Consider the following 17,756-nt stretch of genomic DNA (forward strand, 5'->3'; position numbering starts at 1 on the left):
ATGGTCAGATTTGCGTTTTGAGAAGATCAGTTTGGCTGCAGTATTCTGGATTAGCTGGAGTCTTAGAATACTTTTTTTTGATAGATTTAAGTAGATGGCGTTGCAGTAATCTAGTTTGGAGAGGATGATGGATTGGACAAGGATGGCAAAGTGTTGCTGGCTGAAGTAGGATCTAGCTTTCCTCAGCATGTGAAGGCTGAAAAAGCATGATTTTGATGGAACTAAAAGATAATAATAATTTTATTTCTTATATACCGCTATACTATAAGTTCAAAGCGGTTTACAACAAAATTCATGCAATGAGAGTATGCGGTGATTACAACAAGAAGCATATGTTTAGAACAAGATACATAAGTTCAGAGCTGTTTGCAAGAAGATACATGCAATGAGAATACGAGATGTTTGCAACAAGCAACCTATGATTACAGCCGGATACAGAAGTACAGAGCGGTTTACAACAGGGTACATGAGCTCGGGGCAGTTTACAAGAAGATGTATGTAATGAAAATGGGTTTAAAACAATATACATACAATGGGGGTAAGGGGGGGAGATGGGAAGAGAAAGAGCTTTCAGGGATGCAGAATTGTCAGTGGAGGAGAACTCAAATTGTGTTAGAGGCGAGTCTTCAGTGATTTTCTGAAGTCAGTGTTATGACGCGGCCTCGAGTATGGGTTTTACTAGCCATGTGTTCAGTTTGGCTGCCTGGAATGATAGGGAGTGGAAAGTTTCTGCTGTGTCAATCTAGAGATCGATGCAATTTATCACATTGATACACAAAGAATTAATTCAGCATAAACAGCTCCCATAAGTATGGGACAAGCTAATACACAGAAATAGTTATACCTAATGGTAGGAAAACATGGAATGCACACCTTTTAATTCCCCATTAACAAAAGGTGTTACCAGGCATTTTTAGATTTGGAGCACAGGCCCATAAAAGTCCTGCCGGAGATTTTGATAAATTTCACCAATCACAATTAGCCATTTTTTATCCCTGAGATTAATAGCATGGAATCTTGGCTACCCCTGGCAGAGTCCTGATTCCACATGAAGTAAGGCATTAAGGGGTACTGCTTGATACATCTCTTCCTTTATGTTCTAATTAGTCTAATTAGAGAAATGTTAAAAGCTATTTTCCTTAAAATTATAAAGTCTCATTTAAAGAAATGATTGAACTGAGGAAATTTCTGGACCGTTACACAGCGTTTTAAGTTGCATCTCAGCTATTATAATGAATGTATAACAGTCTATCCATCATTACGAGGTCTTTAGGTAGCTAATATGAGAGGCCTCACGTTTTAGTCACATTACTCTGATACTTCAGGATTTGCATTGGTTACATATTGCTTGGTATATATAGTTTAAGGAAGTGGTTCTCAACCCTGTCCTGGGAGACCCACAGCAAGTCGGATTTTCAGGATATCCCTAATGAATATGCATGAAACACATTTGCATGCCTGTCTCCCCCCATTATGTGCAAATTTCTCTTATGGCTTGTCTCTCAACTGGCTGGGGCTCCAGGACATGGTTAAGAACCACTAATTTAAGGTATTTTAGTTTTAAGAGGGACTGAATAATGACATACTTTCAAGTACTGCCTTGTGTATGAAGATTTACTGCCCGACAGGTATGGAGATCTCAGGGTAAAATATTTATTTGATACAGTATTCCTTTTTTTCATCAAGGCTATTTCAAGGAAGACTGCTCGTGTATGTTTTGTATTGGAGGACCTACCCTGTGGAATAATTTCCCATTGGGATTGAAGCAATTAGTATAGGTACAAGATCCTTTATCCGAAAACCAAAATTTGATGCAAACTGGAAGTAGTCAATTTCCCCAAAGGGACACATGGTTAAACCAATGCAGCTGCATGTATTTCTTCTGATCTCTGTGCAATTCAGGTGAGAGAGCTGGAAAGTGGTAAATCATTCCACTCAGGGTGGCAGTGAGAGAAAAGGTTGAAGGGCTGGAAAATAGCAAAGAGATGCAGATTCCACTCAAATATAAGTTGTTGACATTTTACAGTAAGAGTGATGACTAGAAATTAATGAACCAGAAAAACATTGCAAAGGGCAAAAAAAAAAAAAAGATTTAGATCTTGTGCTGGTTGAGTGGGTTGGGCAAAAAAGGCATGAACGCATGCCATTGACTGGTTTGAGGGTAATGAAGCAAGACAAAAAATACCATCAAAAACTGAACACTAATGATGAGTGAATATTCAGAAGATTGGTTGCAGAAATTTAAGAAGTGTCAGTGTTAAGTATCTCAAAATCTGTGGTGAAAAGCTTCTGCTGATTACGAGGCAGCTGAAAGTTATATTGATGAATTTGATAAGAGGATATCTGATGGAAACCATAGTCCTGAACAAATTTACAATGCTGATGAAACAGCTCTCTATTAGCGCGTTCCTAGAAAAACATTGACAACAGCTGATGAACGAGCACCATCTGATTTTAAGGACAAAAAGGACAAGGTAACTCTTCTTGCATGTACCAATGCTGCAAGCACACACAAATTAAAGTTGGAAGAGAAACATTTAGTGATTGGTTTCATAACCACTTTGTGCCAACAGCAAGAGCTCATTGTAGAGAAGCCAGACTGGAAAAGAACTGTGAAATTTTACGAGTTCTAGACAACTGTTCTGCACATCCACCTCAAGAACTTCAAGTGCAAAATATTTCTGCCATTTACCTCCCCACCCAATGTGACATCCTTACTACAGCCTTGCGGTCAAGAAATTTTACATTCCATAAAGACAGTTTTCTAAATTACATGCTTGATGCAATTAAGAGAGGCATAAGAATTCAAGACTTTCTCAAAGAGTTTGGTCTTAAGGATGCCATTTATGCACTTGCCAATGCCTGGAAAGATATAACTAAATCTTCACTAAAAAATGCTTGGCATCAACTTTGGCCATCAACAATGTTCGATGAAAATAAACCTGCAGAGGACTTTGAAGGTTCCCAGTCAGTGATGAAACGACAATGATATCAAACCTCATTGCTTATCCCAGAAGTCTAGCATCTGAAAATATTAATAAGTTAGAGGCAGCTGATATTAATGAAGTGCTGAATATCGACAAAGATGCACCTGTTGTGCATTCCTTCAGTGATGGTAAGATTGCTGAAATGGTGTTAAAGAAAGAAAAGCTTGAGGATAGTAGTGATGAAGACCTTGTGAACATCAGAGAAAAATTCCCGTAGAAGATATGGTGAAAATGTGTGACCAGTTAATTGCTGGCATGGAACAACTTGCATTTATCAGTGAGCATGAGATTATGGTAGTCTACTCAATCAAACTGAGACTACTGAAACAGAAACCTTTGTTAATTAAGACAGACGACACTGGAAGAAGTTTTAAAAAGATTGCCACTGTTCCCACACCATCGTCAGACAGTCAAATACAGACAGAAGATGATGCATATTAGAAATTTTTGGTTCAGAAAGACTATGGCCTCTTTTACAAAGCCAAGCTAACTACTCCAAAGCCCATAGGGGTTTAAAGGGCCTCAGGGTTTCTGCCACGCAGCAGTCACTATTGCAGCTTTGTAAAAGAGGGGAGGTATGTGTCACTAAAGACTGTTTGGAACAAGCTTATGTTTGAAGTGCTTGGAGAAGTGTTTAATGTTTGCAACTCTTTTGGCTCCTTTTAGCAAGCCAAGCAGTCCAGCCCACAGTGCCAATCACTGAGACATGCAAGATAATCCTAACACTCAAACCTGCTTCCCTGCCCATTGGGGAGGACAGCATCTAATCAGAATTCCCAGCAAGTGTTCATTTGCAAGTACCTTCCTTGTTCTCCAAGATGTTGGGGGCAAAGCCACCCTCATCACCCACATTGGTAGCATCTTTGCCATACTTCTCCTTGATAACATTCTTCAGGTTGTGGTAAGTCTCTGCTCCAATCTGCATAGCCTCCTTGAAGCTGTTGGCCCCAACAGGCAATATCATGAACTCTTGCATGGCCAGTTTGTTGCCAGCATGGGAACCACCATTGATCACATTGAATGCCTGAAGTTGTGGGAGAAAAGAGGAGTGAATGAAAGAAGGATAGTTTGCACATGAGGATTGCTAGCAAAAAAATAAAAATCTTAATATCTCCATTAATAAATTCTACCCCCAAATGCTTTGTACTACTGAAAGTCTAAGTTCCTTTAGATACAGGCCTCAATACCCTGGGAGATACAAAATAAGAGACAGCAGTTTAATTATTGTAGAAGGGGCATAACCAACTAAATAGCAGAGGGTCTACATCAGCTGTAAACCCATCTTCTAGGGGTAACAGACCACTTGCACTTAAAGGTGGTAATTCCAGCAATTATGTGAATATAACGGCTACTAATCCTTCCACACTCCCTGCAAAGCATTACATACCGGAACTGGCAAAATGACTTCAGAGTTCCCAGCGAGGTCAGCAATATGGCGGTACAGAGGGACCCCTTTCTCTGCTGCTCCAGCTTTGCACACGGCCAGAGACACACCCAGAATGGCATTGGCCCCAAACTTGGCTGCAACATAAGCAGAAAAGGTTGAGAATTCCACCTCCCAACAAACCCATCAGCATATCATACTGACTTCCTCATCTAGCTCAGATCTCTGGATGTCATATCTCACTAGGTTCTCCAACTGGGTCAGTGCTGTGCCACAAGTCAGAGAATTAAGACATTAAAGCAGGAATAAGGCATGGCACCATTCAAGTTTATTGATTTTTAATATACTTGACCATCGACAAGCATCTAGCCGGTTTACAATAAAATAATAATATAGAAGTAAGATGGTACTTATAAACAATAAAACTGGTAAAATAAGGGGAAGGTGAACATTAAGGACAGTTTACGATAACAGACATGACGGTGAGGTTAGAAAGGAGCGGAGGGGCACCCTTGTAAATGTGTAATACAATACCATATGAAAAAATATATATTCTTTGAGCCATTCCAGTTGACAGCCTTTCTGGCAGGAACTCGACTGGATGAAGGGAAATTAAAGTGAAGTGCAATTGAATAAATGATATCCTTCCTCAGCTAAAGGGATCTTGTTTTCCTGAATAAATGATATCCTTCCTCAGCTAAGGGATTTTGTTTTCCTAATATTGGAATTGATATTTGTTAGCATTTGTTAATATGTCCGCCTTATCCTTCTTGGATCTAATTTAGAGGACTTGAGCTGAATTTAAGCTAAACATTTATTTTTATTTTATTTGATTATTATCTATTTTACCTATGAGTATTATTTTCCTGCTTTTCTTCAACTTTCTGTACAAGTGGATACTTGATTTATAAAATGTAAAAATTTGATAAATAAAAAATAAATAAAAAAAAAAAAAAAGAAAGGAGCGGAGGGGAGTAAAATTACAATATTAGTGGTGAAAGAAGAGGAAGAAGAAGAAAAAAAAGGGTTGATTAAGAAAGAAGGGGAAAGGGATACAACATGAGGGAAGGGATCGCTTCATTGAAGCGATTGGGTGGCTTAATTATAAAAGTTCAAGTGCAGTGGAAAGCGTCTTGAAATAAGAACGTTTTTAGTTTTGTCTTGAATTTATCGGTAAGTTTTTCCAGACGAAGTTGAGATGGCAAGGCATTCCATAGCGTTGGAGCGACTAGAAAAAATTGCTATAGTAAGATAAATCATAATTAACTTCACTAGTAGCCTTAGCCTAACCACTCCTTCCTAAGGGCCATCTGCAAAAACAGCAGCTTTAGAGGCAACTGCCCAGGCCACAAGAAGCCTGGACAAAGCCTGCCATCAATTACAATGACGACACATCAAGGCCAGCTTACACTTGTTTTCTGACCCATCCATGTCCAGCATTAACTTGTCGATCTTCTCCTGCTCCACAACTTTCACATTCTGCAGAAGAGAAAACCGAAAGTAAAATTAAATACTAATTGGTCAAGGCAAAGTCAATCTTGTCTCTATTTGCATAATAATAATAATAAACTATTCTTGTATCCCATTCAGTCTACACTGATATATTACTTAGTCTGACTTACGGTAAAAAAAATACAGGACTTAATACCAAAACTAATACTGTTTATCTGTTAGATACTACCATCACACCCAGCCCAACATAGTCTCATGCCAACCCCCATCCTCAACACAGGTCCCCCCCCATAAGGTCAGAATTAGATTGTAAGCCTTTCAGCGCTATATAAAGTGAAATAGTAGTAGTAGTAGAAGTAGTAATAATCACCTCTTGGTTAATACGGCCTGATCCTGGTACCCAACTCCAACATACTTCCCTACACACCGTTACCTTCCATTACTTTGTGCATCAAATAATTCCAGCTATATTATTTATGACTGAAGACCAGGGATGCAAGTTTCAAAACACAATTTGCATTTCACTATGAATTTAAGTATCTTAAGATTATCATCAGCACCAGGAAAGCTGCTGTTATCAGTGGTTGAGTTATGAAATCAAAAGATTTCTAAGTTTGGTATCATCATGATTAATATTAAATGTGTCAATACAATTCTTGAGACAAACTATTCAGCCAATACATGATAATTTTATTCCCCTCCCCCCCCATGTGAACTGGAAAACCATTTCACATGATCCCTTTAGGACAGGGGTGTCAAAGTCCCTCCTCGAGGGCTGCAATCCAGTTGGGTTTTCAGGATTTCCCCAATGAATATGCATGAGATCTATTTGCATACACTGCTTTCATTGTATGCTAATAGATCTCATGCATATTCATTAGGGAAATCCTAAAAACATGACTGGATTGTGGCCCTCGAGGAGGGACTTTGACATCCCTGCTTTAGGGGAATCTAAAATTCTCACTTTTATGCTGCTTTCCAGCATATGCCATTTATCCTTGAGATATCTGGAACAGGAAGGTATACATTAAAACATTAGTGATTTTAAGTTTTGTTCCAGCATCAGAATGAGCATGTGAGTCAAATATCAACTCAAGCCCATGTCTTGCCATGCATAGAGCAAAGTCTAGTGGCCGTGCAAGAGGAAACATGCTGATACAGCTTAGAGGTTAGTTTAAACTCCTACCTTGTTAATCAGAGCAGGGGCAAGGATTTTATTGATGTGCTCAACAGCTTTTGATACACCTGTAAGGACAAGCAAATCAATCACCAGTCTAATCCCAGAGCCAGAGAGCCTCAGCAGGCACTACTAGAGAATCACCAATCTCCACAGGTGCTCAGAGCTTTATGCTGAATAGAGAATGACACGGTGACAAAATTCATCACCGTCCCCGTCCCCGTGGATAACCGCGGGAAACCATCTTCATGTCATTCTTTAAGGAGAGAGGGAAGAATCAGAGTATGAATGGCCACAACCACTGACCCGCAAGCTTTGCTTTGAAGAATGCTGGTGTAGAAGGACTGAGGTTGAAACAGACACTACAGAATGACAGTCTCTGGTATCCAGAGCAGATATTGTGATGTCATAATGCCTCATTCCACCAGTGCCTAAGAGCCAATCACATCAGTGATATCACAATGGCTTCATTATCCTTGGCTCCCATAAGAATCAGAGTATGAATGGCCACAACCACTGACCCGCAAGCTTTGCTTTGAAGAATGCTGGTGTAGAAGGACTGAGGTTGAGATAGACACTACAGAATGACAGTCTCTGGTATCCAAAGCAGATATTGTGATGTCATAATGCCTCATTCCACCAGTGCCTAAGAGCCAATCACATCAGTGATATCACAATGGCTTCATTATCCTTGGCTCCCATAAGAATCAGAGTATGAATGGCCACAACCACTGACCCGCAAGCTTTGCTCTGAAGAATGCTGGTGTAGAAGGACCGAGGTTGAAATGGACACTAGAAAATGACATGGGATTATTTCCCGCGGTTATCCACGGGGACGGTGATGAATTTTGTCACCGTGTCATTCTCTAATGCTTAACTCTAACTCATCCAAAGTCACTACATTCATTGAGCTTCATTCTGCAGATAAGAATTACATGGAGATCCAATAATGTTCAAGAGTGCCTGCTTGGCAAGATTAGTTTATAAAAACCATGCACTTGGAGGCAACTGGTGCAATGCAAACTGCACACCCATGTTACCTGAGTGCATATCGCTGGTCCCAGGAACTCGTTTACATATTTCACAGCTCGAGTGACGCCTGAAGGAAGCAAAGTGCACGAAGGACAGAAGAGAAACAGGTAAGTAGGGAAAAAGGAAGCGAGGGGTCAAGACTTCAGGGACTGATTCCTTCAAATTTTCCCCAGAAGAGTACTCCCCTCCCCCTAAACATGCAGCAAACTTGAACTATACCAGTCTACTGAAAACTGAATTATCCACTCCAAACAGTGGGAAAACAAATAATCTCAGCAAATTTAAAGAGAGATTATCTGAACAGAAAGCTGAATCAGAAAAGCTGTGATTAGGCATTCACACATTAATTGCCCAGTGTCAGTCACATAGGTAGACTGTATCACCCTTCCATATAATAAAATATGATCTTATGCGGGGACTGTTTCACTTCACAAGATCAGAGGTGCAAATAAAAGACCCTTAAGAATTCCTTTATAAATTCATTGGGATGAAGACTAACCTTACTAGTACACGTGACAGCTTCTTGTTTAGGTGAATGGAAGATTAATCTAATCAAATCAGAATTTCTGAATCACATTTATTCAGTATAGGTTCAAGGCGATTTACAAGATAAGAGGCCCATGCAGTATCATGGGGAAATAGTTACATTGTTGCAGGAGACTGTCCAGTTAGAGTAGGACATATTTACTATTACCTGGATAATCTTCTGTTAAAGGACATAGGAGCTTGTATTCTAGGTGAATATCCTCTTGTCGCAAGCTGTCTGCAGATGGATGTCAATCACATCTTTCAGCTCCTCCTACTTCACCAGTGGAGTATAGCGCCCTCTTCAGTTTGTACCAAAGCAATCGATATCCACTCTAACATAAGAAAGCAGGAGAGGCACTGGAACTTCCCCCAAAACACAGTACTTATATGTTCTGCTCTGTAAGTCATGAAAAGAATGATCAGCATTAACTAATAACATAGGTGTACTAATGAACCACCCTGCTGTGTGCAACTAACAAATACATACGGAGCTCAGGAACTCAACGAACTTATTGTTTATTGCTTTATTAGCCATATACGATTACAGAGATGGGTCAATCTCACGCCAGACAACGACGCGTCAACAATGCCGCCCAGGCAATCGTGTGCAGGATGTCAGCGCGTTGGATTTAAACAGTATTTTAAAGTGCTTTGAGGGTGTGTGTGTGTGTGTGTGTGTGTGTGGGAGTACCCCCCACTTTATTTAGAACTGTTGGTGCTCTCGTTGGAGTGAGGGGAACCCCCCCATTACAGAGGAAACTAATTTTTCCCTAAAAAGAGGAAAAAAGGCTTTTCCCTCTAAAATGGGGTGTTCCCCCCCCAACGGGAGCACCAACAGTTCTAAGTAAAGTGGAGGGTCCCCCCCCCACACACCCCCTCGGAGCGCGAGGCCAAGGTCCCTGTCCCTCCCTTGCATGCCTCATGGCACAAAGACTCCTTAGCTGACCATCCAATAGGAAACTGACACGATATGGGGGCAGAACACCTTGAGGAGTCCAACTCAATCTATTTTGAGCCGGCTCCCTGAAGCCCAAAGGGACCAACACAGGGGCTATAGCCTGCACTCAAGCCTCTGATAAATCAGAAGACGAGCTAGCTCCCAGTGGAAAGGTCTCCAAGCTTCCAAAATGCACAAAGCAGGCTGGCTCAGCAGATACCATGCGGAGTTTGCATCCTCTTCCAGGCAGAGCTACCCCAAATTGGGGACCTCTAGGCACTGAAGCCTCATGAAATGAATAAAAAAATACCCAAATATAATAAAAATCCAAACAGAGCAGATCAGAACACAACTTCTCAGCTTGCTTTCTGAAGAAAAAACTGAAGAGAGCACTATACTCTACTGATGAAGGAGGAGCTGAAAGATGTGATTGACATCCTTCGGTAAGCAGCTTGCGACCAAAGAATATTCACATATAGATTCCTATGTCCTTGCTACAAAAAGGCTATAATGAGTAAATCAACAAGGCTATAGAAGGACATTATAGGAATTGCAACTGATCAGGTATATGGTAAACCAGCTTTTTACTGGCATTCAAGATTTATATAAGCATATAAATCATGCTAAACTAGGCTTTATTATAAATAGGAGGGTGTGTCTCTCTATACTCGTTTCTTATTAAACATCTCTCCTTCTGCGACACAATGAAAAGGCAAAGGCAGGACACACAGACCCAGAACACAAAACCATTCCTTTAAATTGCCTAATTGGGGGGGTATTTTCCATTGATTGTTTGCTTTGTATCTTGTAAACCTTGATGATATTGTTGTGTTGTATTGTTCTGTGCGTTTTGGTCATCAATAAAAACTGTTTAAATATAAATATCCTAATGGGTAATGCAATTGGCTTAGAACCTGGGAATGGGTTCAATTCCCACTGTAGCTCTTTGACTCTGTGCAAGTCACTTAACCCTTCATGGTTCCAGGTAAAAAAAACCCTATAAAATCCAAACAGACTGCGAGCCCAGTAGGGATGTAATGTAATGTAATGTAATTTATTTCTTATATACCGCTACATCCGTTAGGTTCTAAGCGGTTTGAAGAAAATATACATTAAGATTATAAATGAGAAGTAAGAAGGTACTTAAAAATTCCCTTACTGTCCCGAAGGCTCACAATCTAACTAAAGTACCTGGAAATTAATAAAGAAGAGAAAATAAAGATGGTTGAAAAAAGAAAAATTCTATGTGAACTTATAGGATGGAAATTAAACTGACAGTGAAGAACTGTATGAAAAATACATATGGAATGCAGTTAGAGAGGGTAGGTTACAATCTATTGATGGTATTTGTTTAATTGGAAGGTGTTAAGGTGGGTAATTTGGGGGAAGGTTATCTGAAGGTAGGTGAATCTTCTGGAGGTAAAAGAGGAGGGGGTTAAGATATTTGGATGAATTTTTTGAAAAGCAGGGTTTTGATTTCTTTTCTGAATGTTTTGAGGTTGTCTGATATTGTCATAAGATTGGAGATGGAATGGTTGATTTTTGCTGCTTGTGTTGCCAGAAGGTTGTCAAACATTTTCTTGCGATGTGTGCCTTTGAGTGGGGGGAAGGCGAAAGGGTTCGAGGTTCTTCTGTGTCTTGAGGTGGAGATTTGGTTTAAGCGGTTGTTTAGATAGGAGGGGGAAGAGCCGTGTAATGCTTTGAATATCAGGCAGTAGAATTTGAATTGGATTCGTGCTTGTATGGGTAGCCAGTGAGAGTCTAAGAAGGCAGTTGTTATGTGATCATATTTTTTGAGTGAGTAGATCAATCTGAGGGCGGTGTTTTGTATGGTCTGGAGTTGTTTTATCATAGTGGCTGGACAAGGAAGATATAGGGAGTTGCAATAATCCAGCAGACCTAAGACTAGGGATTGGACGATTAGTCTAAATTGTGCTTGGTCAAAGAATTTTCTGATTTTACGGAGATTTCTCATGGTTAGAAAAGCTTTCTGGGTTGTTTTGTTGATCTGGGGCTGCATTGTGCAACATCTGTCTATCGTAACTCCTAGGAGTTTTAGTTCGGGTTGTATTGGGTATTTGGTATTTTTGATTTTCAGTTCAGTGATGGTAGGAGTTTGGGCTTTTTCGAGCAAAAGGAATTTTGTTTTTTCAGAATTTAGTTTTAGTTTGTGATCCATCATCCATTTTTCTACTGTGTCTAAGGTTGTTTCTAGCTTTGTTGTGGTGGTGGTCTCTGATGGGTCGAAGGGGAGGATTATGTTGATGTCATCAGCATAGCTGAAAGATGTGACATCTAGGGTATCTAAAGTGGCTCCTAGGGAGGAGATAAAGAGGTTGAAGAGCGTAGGTGAGAGAGGTGATCCTTGTGGAACTCCGCAGGGATTTGTCCATGGTTCTGATTTTATATCATTGTATTTTACCCTGTAGGTTCTAGATTTGAGGAACCCCTGAAACCATTTGTAGACCTTGCCTGAGATTCCTATGGCGTCGAGAATTTGTAGTAGTAAGGTGTGGTCAACTAGGTCAAATGCTGCGGAGAGGTCTAATTGTATTAATATCATTTTTTTACCTTTACTGATGTGTTGTCGGGCTGTATCTAGTAATGTAACAAGTAGTGTTTCTGTGCTATGGTTAGATCTGCGTATCCTATATAATAAAAGGTTAGTAGCGCATGCACTTTTAAAAAAGTGTGATTACTGCGGCCGTGGTGTGTGATCCGTGGCCGTGTTCCATTTTAGAACCCGGCCAATGATCACTCTGGCCACTCCCCTCCTCCTGCCCTCACCAACCCGAGGAAGCTCAGCAGACCTCCCGCCCTCACCTCACCAAGCTGGACCATACCTCCCGCCCTCGATCACCGCTGCTGTCGCTGCCGCTGATCCTCCTATCGGGGCAGCCTGCGATCGTGGCCGGCTTTGGCGGGCCTCGCGGGCCGCTTTCCGGCCTCGGTGGCACGTTCCCTCTGAAGCACAGGATCGCGTCGGGGGGGAGCGTGCTTCCGGGTTGGGGAGTGGCCTGCGAAGTTCGCTGGGGCCGGCCAACACGATCGTGGCCTGCTTTGAAGAGGAGCAGGCCAGGTAAGCAGGGGGATTAATTCAGGGGGCCAGAGGGAGAGGGAAAGGGGGCTGCTTTGGGGGGGGAGGTGTGCTGGGGACAGACAGTTTTACTCTGGGGGGAAGACAGAAGGGGCCAAGGAGAGACAGGGAGAAGGAAAGGGGGCTGCTTTGGGGGAGGGGTGTGCTGGGGGGAGACAGAAGGGGCCATGGAGAGATAGGGAGAGGGAAAAGGGGGCTGCTTTGGGGGGGAGGTGTGTGCTGGGAGCAGACAGCTTTGCTCGGGGGAGGGGGGAGACAGAAGGATACAGACAGCAGCCAAGGAGAGAGAGATAAAGAAACACAGACAGACAGACACTCTATTCTAGCACCCGTTAATGTAACGGGCTTAAAGACTAGTAATAAATATAAATCATTATCATAGAAAGGTGGTATATCAAATTCCATTACATTTATACTTGACTAGTCTTTAAGCCTGTTACATTGACGGGTTCTAGAATAGATGTGTGTGTGTCTTTCTTTCTGTCTGTCTCTCTCTTTCCTCGGCTGTCCACCACCACCCCTTGCCTACTCCCCCTGTCCAGCAGTAGCTCTTCTCCCTTCCTTTTACCTCCCCCCCTGTCCAGCAGCACCCCTTCCCTGCTCCCACTGTCCAGCAGCAGCCCTTCTCCCTTCGTTTTACCTCCCCCCTGTCCAGCAGCGCCCCTTCCCTGCTCCCCCTGTCCAGTAGTACCCCTTCTCCTTTCCCTGCTCCCCCTTGTCCAGCATCTGCTAGCCAGGGCAGCCTCGGGGCTTTTGCTAGGCCGGCCCACCTCACATTATCGAAGTGGGTCGGTCTAGCAAATGCCCCGCGGCTGCAAAATGAAACTGCAGTTGCTGCGTTTGCTGGTCCGGGGGTGAGAAGAGGCGTCCCGGCAGTGCAGGAAGTCAGTCGGCATCGGAGATCAGGGCAGAAGGCAGGCAGTGCGCATGTGCGGCACGGAAGTACACATCACGGCGGCAGGGATCATGGCATCGTAAGTGTACATGTGCACTTAGTGTTTTATTATAGAGGATACCACCAATGTAAAATTCTCTAAGCAGTATCAAAGACTAAAAGGGATGGGACTTGATATACTGCTTTTTCTGTGTAGTTACAATCAAAGCAGTTTACATATTTTAGACAGGTACAGTGGAACCTCGGTTTGCGAGTAACCCGGTTTGCAAGTGTTTTGCAAGACGAGCAAAACACTCAGCAAACTTTTGACTTGCAAACCGAGCACTGCCTCGATAAACGAGCACTTACAGCCCAGGAAGCACCGCTTTGGGGGATTCCTCTTCCGTCTTGCCTTCCACGTAGGGTGTCTTCCGCAGGTTGGAGGACCTGTCTGGGCCTGCGCGGACGGGTGCCATCCCGCCTGCACGTTGCGTGTTGTGCGCAGCGTGCGGGTGGGGCGGCGCTTGGCTGCGTGGGCTTGGGTGGGGGCTCTCCAGCATGCGGGGGGCATCCGACGTGGAGGGCTGGCCGGTGGATGGAGGAGGCATCCCTCTGAAGCGGCACTGCGGGGTTCTCCGGCGGCTGGCAGACATTAGAGGCATCCCCCCCCCACCAAAGCAGCACTGTGGGGTTCTTCTTCGGATGATGGACGGAGGAGGCGGATGGTGTTGCCACTATTTTCTATGGGGAACTTTGCTTTGATAAACGAGCATTTTGGATTACGAGCATGCTCCTGGAACGGATTATGCTCGTAATCCAAGGTACCACTGTACTTACTTTGTACCTGGGGCAATGAAGTGGGAATTGAACTCACAACCTCCGGGTGCTGAGGCAGCTGCTCTAACCACTAGGCCACTCCTCTACCTAGTTGCATATGCATTAATCCAGCATTCTGCAGTTATTCCAAAGGGACTCCTAAAAGCCTAAAACTTTCCTCATACAAAAGGAGCATTATTGTTCTTGCAAGTGCTCTTGGCTTCTTAGTTTTGCCCAGGGATCACTGCCTCCTACATCTGGTATGGAATTTAGGGATTTAGCTCATCGAATAGTATTACTAATTCAACTTTATTTATTTATTTATTTTATTAGGATTTTATATACCGCCTATCAAAGTTTTCTAAGCGGTTTTACAATCAGGTACTCAAGCATTTTCCCTGTCTGTCCCGGTGGGCTCACAATCTATCTAACGTACCTGGGGCTACGGAGGATTAAGTGACTTGCCCAAGGTCACGAGGAGCAGCGCGGGGTTTGAACCCACAACCCCAGGGTGCTGAGGCTGTAGATCCAACCACTGCGCCACACACTCTACTTTAGTGCCGTGGAGAAATGTATTTCATACAACAAAACAAAAATGCTCCACTCTATTAGCTAAGAGTAATGCCTTAAACGGAAGAAAAAAACCTCAGGTTTATTGGGGTGGGCATAAGTGCTCAAGCCTCCTCCACCCACATCGTTGGCTACAAAAAACGTCCGCACAGACTTTACCCTTGCCGCTAGGCTGATAAATTTCAGCGTGGGACAAAAATCGCTTATAAAGCCATGCTGTGGACAGTGTTGAAGTATAAACATGGCGTAACTCTAAAAGCCGACATTTCACGGATCACTACCGCTTCTTCAGGGCTTCCTGACACCCCCTCTTCTTCACACTGTTGTGCCTTTTGCTAACAAGATTTCCATAAAGTCTGTACGGAAGTTTTTTGTAGCCAATGGTGTGGGTGGAGGAGGCTTGTGCACGTATGCCCAGCCCAAATAAACCTGAGGCTTTTTCTTCCATTTAAGGCATTACTCTTAGCTAATAGAGTGGAGCATTTTTGTTTTGTTGTATGGGATTTAGCTCATGCCATTCTCAGGCAAGTTATCTACTGTAGCTGAATATATTTCCCCTGTTCCTGAAGGTCTTATCATTTAAGTTTGTACCTGAGGCAATGAAGAGTTAAGAGACCTGCTTAAGATCAGAAGGAACCACAGTGGGATTTGAACTGGGCTTCCCCAGTTCTCAGCCCTCTGTTCTTAATCATTAGTCTACCCTAGGGAAGGGATTTTTATGGGTAACTTCTAAGCGACCCAGATTAGCAACTTCAGAAAAATGCTGGATCACTGGTCTCATTCAACAAGGCACTTGCTATGTCTTTAGCCTGCCTCCTCCTATCTGTTCAGTGCATAATGGCAGTGAAACAGCAACAGAAGGAACGCCATGTGTGTGAATGTGCTTGTGGGTGTCCAGGATGTGCTTTGAATAGTCATTGCACAGAATTCTAAGTGCTACCATAACAACCAAAGGCCTAATTCTAGTGTACCAAAGGCTAGATCCGCCATACCTACCCAATATGACAAAAAAACACCAAACCTCACAAGACTGGAGGACTGAGCCATACACCACGCGTCAAGAAGTAACAAAACAGATTTCTCTGAAACAATTTACACTAACTTAAAGGGGGCCATGCATTCTTTAAACAAGTTTGTTAATTTGGATCAGAACGCTGCTTGTGCGGTGATGTACTAAACTCTTGCTCCTCTGAAGGCAATGTGTTGCAGATTCTCTGCGTGTTACTACCTCCACTTAAGTTATGATGCTGTATTTTCTTGTAAATCCATACTTTATTCCAGGACCAGCGAGTTATTTCTGTCTACAGGACATCGTAGGAAGCCTGAAACTTCAGACTTAAATCCCTCCTCCTCTTACCTCATCACTAATGTCCCTGTAAGCATCAGTTAGTCTTAAAGCAGCAAGGAACATCTGTAGAGGATAAGAACAGGAGAGAGTGAAAGGGGAACGGGGAAACTACCCAGCAAGTAAGTCTATTCTGCTCATTCAGCAAATGTAAAACAGCAACAATGAAAAACGAGAGAACAGGTCATGAAACATTAGCAACCTGAACGACAAAACTGTGCTGTACGGAGACACAGCCTGCACTGTCAGAAGGGACGCCTGAACTAGGGACCCCCCTAAACTAAGTGCTAAACCTATTCTGATGGCACTCAAAGGCTGGTCAGAAAACAGAAATCCAGCTTATCAGTATTTGGAAAGGCAGACAATCAGTGAATCAGCAAGGTATAGGGCGGGTTCCGCAGTCCCGGAAAATCAGAGTGGGACTGATGAGCCCGCTGCCAAAACAGAGGCACCACAAGCAGAATCCTGCTTGGCTGCCACATCAATCCTGTAAAACTTGGTGAACATATGCAAAGAGGACTAGGTAGCGTCCCTACAGATCTCGTCCAGAGAAACAGCTGACTATCTGCCCAAGAGGACGAAACACCTCTGGAAGAAATGAGCCCACACCTCAAGGGGGGCTCCTTTCCGGCCACCACATAAGTTATGGAAATGGCCATATGGATCCACCTGGAAATGGTGGCCTTAGAAACTGGCCTACCCTTGTGGGCAGGACCCACCAGAACAAACAGGTGGTCAGAGAGGCAAAACTTGCTGGTGACCTCCGGGTATAGCAACTAGAGCTTGCGCACATCCAAGGACCACAACACCTGGTCCTGCTCCCTCAAACTAGAAGAAGCAAAAGCAGGAAGCCAGACTTCCTGATTAACATGGAAAGTGGAAACCACTTTTGGAAGAAAAGAAGGAACAATGCGCAACATCACACCGGAATCCGGAATACGCAGAAAAGGATACTGGCAGGAGAGAGCCTGAAGCTCCAAAACCCTACAGCTAAGGTAATAGTCACCAGGAAGACCATCTTGATCGTGAGATCCATAAAGGATGCCTGCTTCAGAGGCTCCAGCTCAACAGACACCCTATAATGGATCACAGAGGGTAAAAATATATGAGACCTTCCCTTGGCCAGGGTTAAACCAGAGCGTCCAGGCCTTCGTTGCAAGTCTCACTACGGCGACTAAAGAACCGATCTGCTTTCTTGTTGGCCTGTGATCCTGTACACTAGCCTTAAGGTCATCTAGACCCTGACTGAATAAGAACCATCCCTTAAAGGGCAACTGGCTCAAGGTTGCTTTAGAAGACGAATCGCTAGACCACTGCCGGATCCAGAGCATCTTGCAAACCGAAACGGAATACGCATAGCAAAGACTTTCAAGATGTCATACAAGGCATCAGGATATAATCCACTCCAGAAATTATAAAATTCAAGTCACGAAGCACCACAGTGTCAGGATCATGGCGTAGCTTAGAATGGTATGCCTGGGCCACGAAAGAAGAGGCCGATGCCACCTTAACACCAGTGGCTGTCAAATCAAACAGACACTTAAGGACAAAATCCAA

General features: G+C 43.2%; 1 protein-coding gene across 3 annotated transcripts in view; it reads right to left on the bottom strand.

Moving 5' to 3' along the window:
• Nucleotides 1-17,756, bottom strand: part of ENO1 (enolase 1) — a 39,869-nt gene that overhangs the window by 9,302 nt on the left and 12,811 nt on the right. For 2 of the 3 annotated variants that reach the window (XM_033922280.1, XM_033922279.1), the window contains exons 4-7: nt 7,010-7,068; nt 5,781-5,850; nt 4,375-4,508; nt 3,789-4,011 (exon numbers count right to left, since the gene is read on the bottom strand). In XM_033922280.1, the coding sequence (XP_033778171.1) occupies nt 3,789-4,011; nt 4,375-4,508; nt 5,781-5,850; nt 7,010-7,068 (486 nt within the window). Of the gene's footprint in view, nt 1-3,788; nt 4,012-4,374; nt 4,509-5,780; nt 5,851-7,009; nt 7,069-8,040; nt 8,100-17,756 lie in introns of all 3 variants that reach the window. The other variant, XM_033922282.1, reaches the window with a different exon arrangement.

The sequence above is a fragment of the Geotrypetes seraphini genome, chromosome 15 (genome assembly GCF_902459505.1).
Source record: "Geotrypetes seraphini chromosome 15, aGeoSer1.1, whole genome shotgun sequence".
NCBI classification, from domain to species: domain Eukaryota; kingdom Metazoa; phylum Chordata; class Amphibia; order Gymnophiona; family Dermophiidae; genus Geotrypetes; species Geotrypetes seraphini.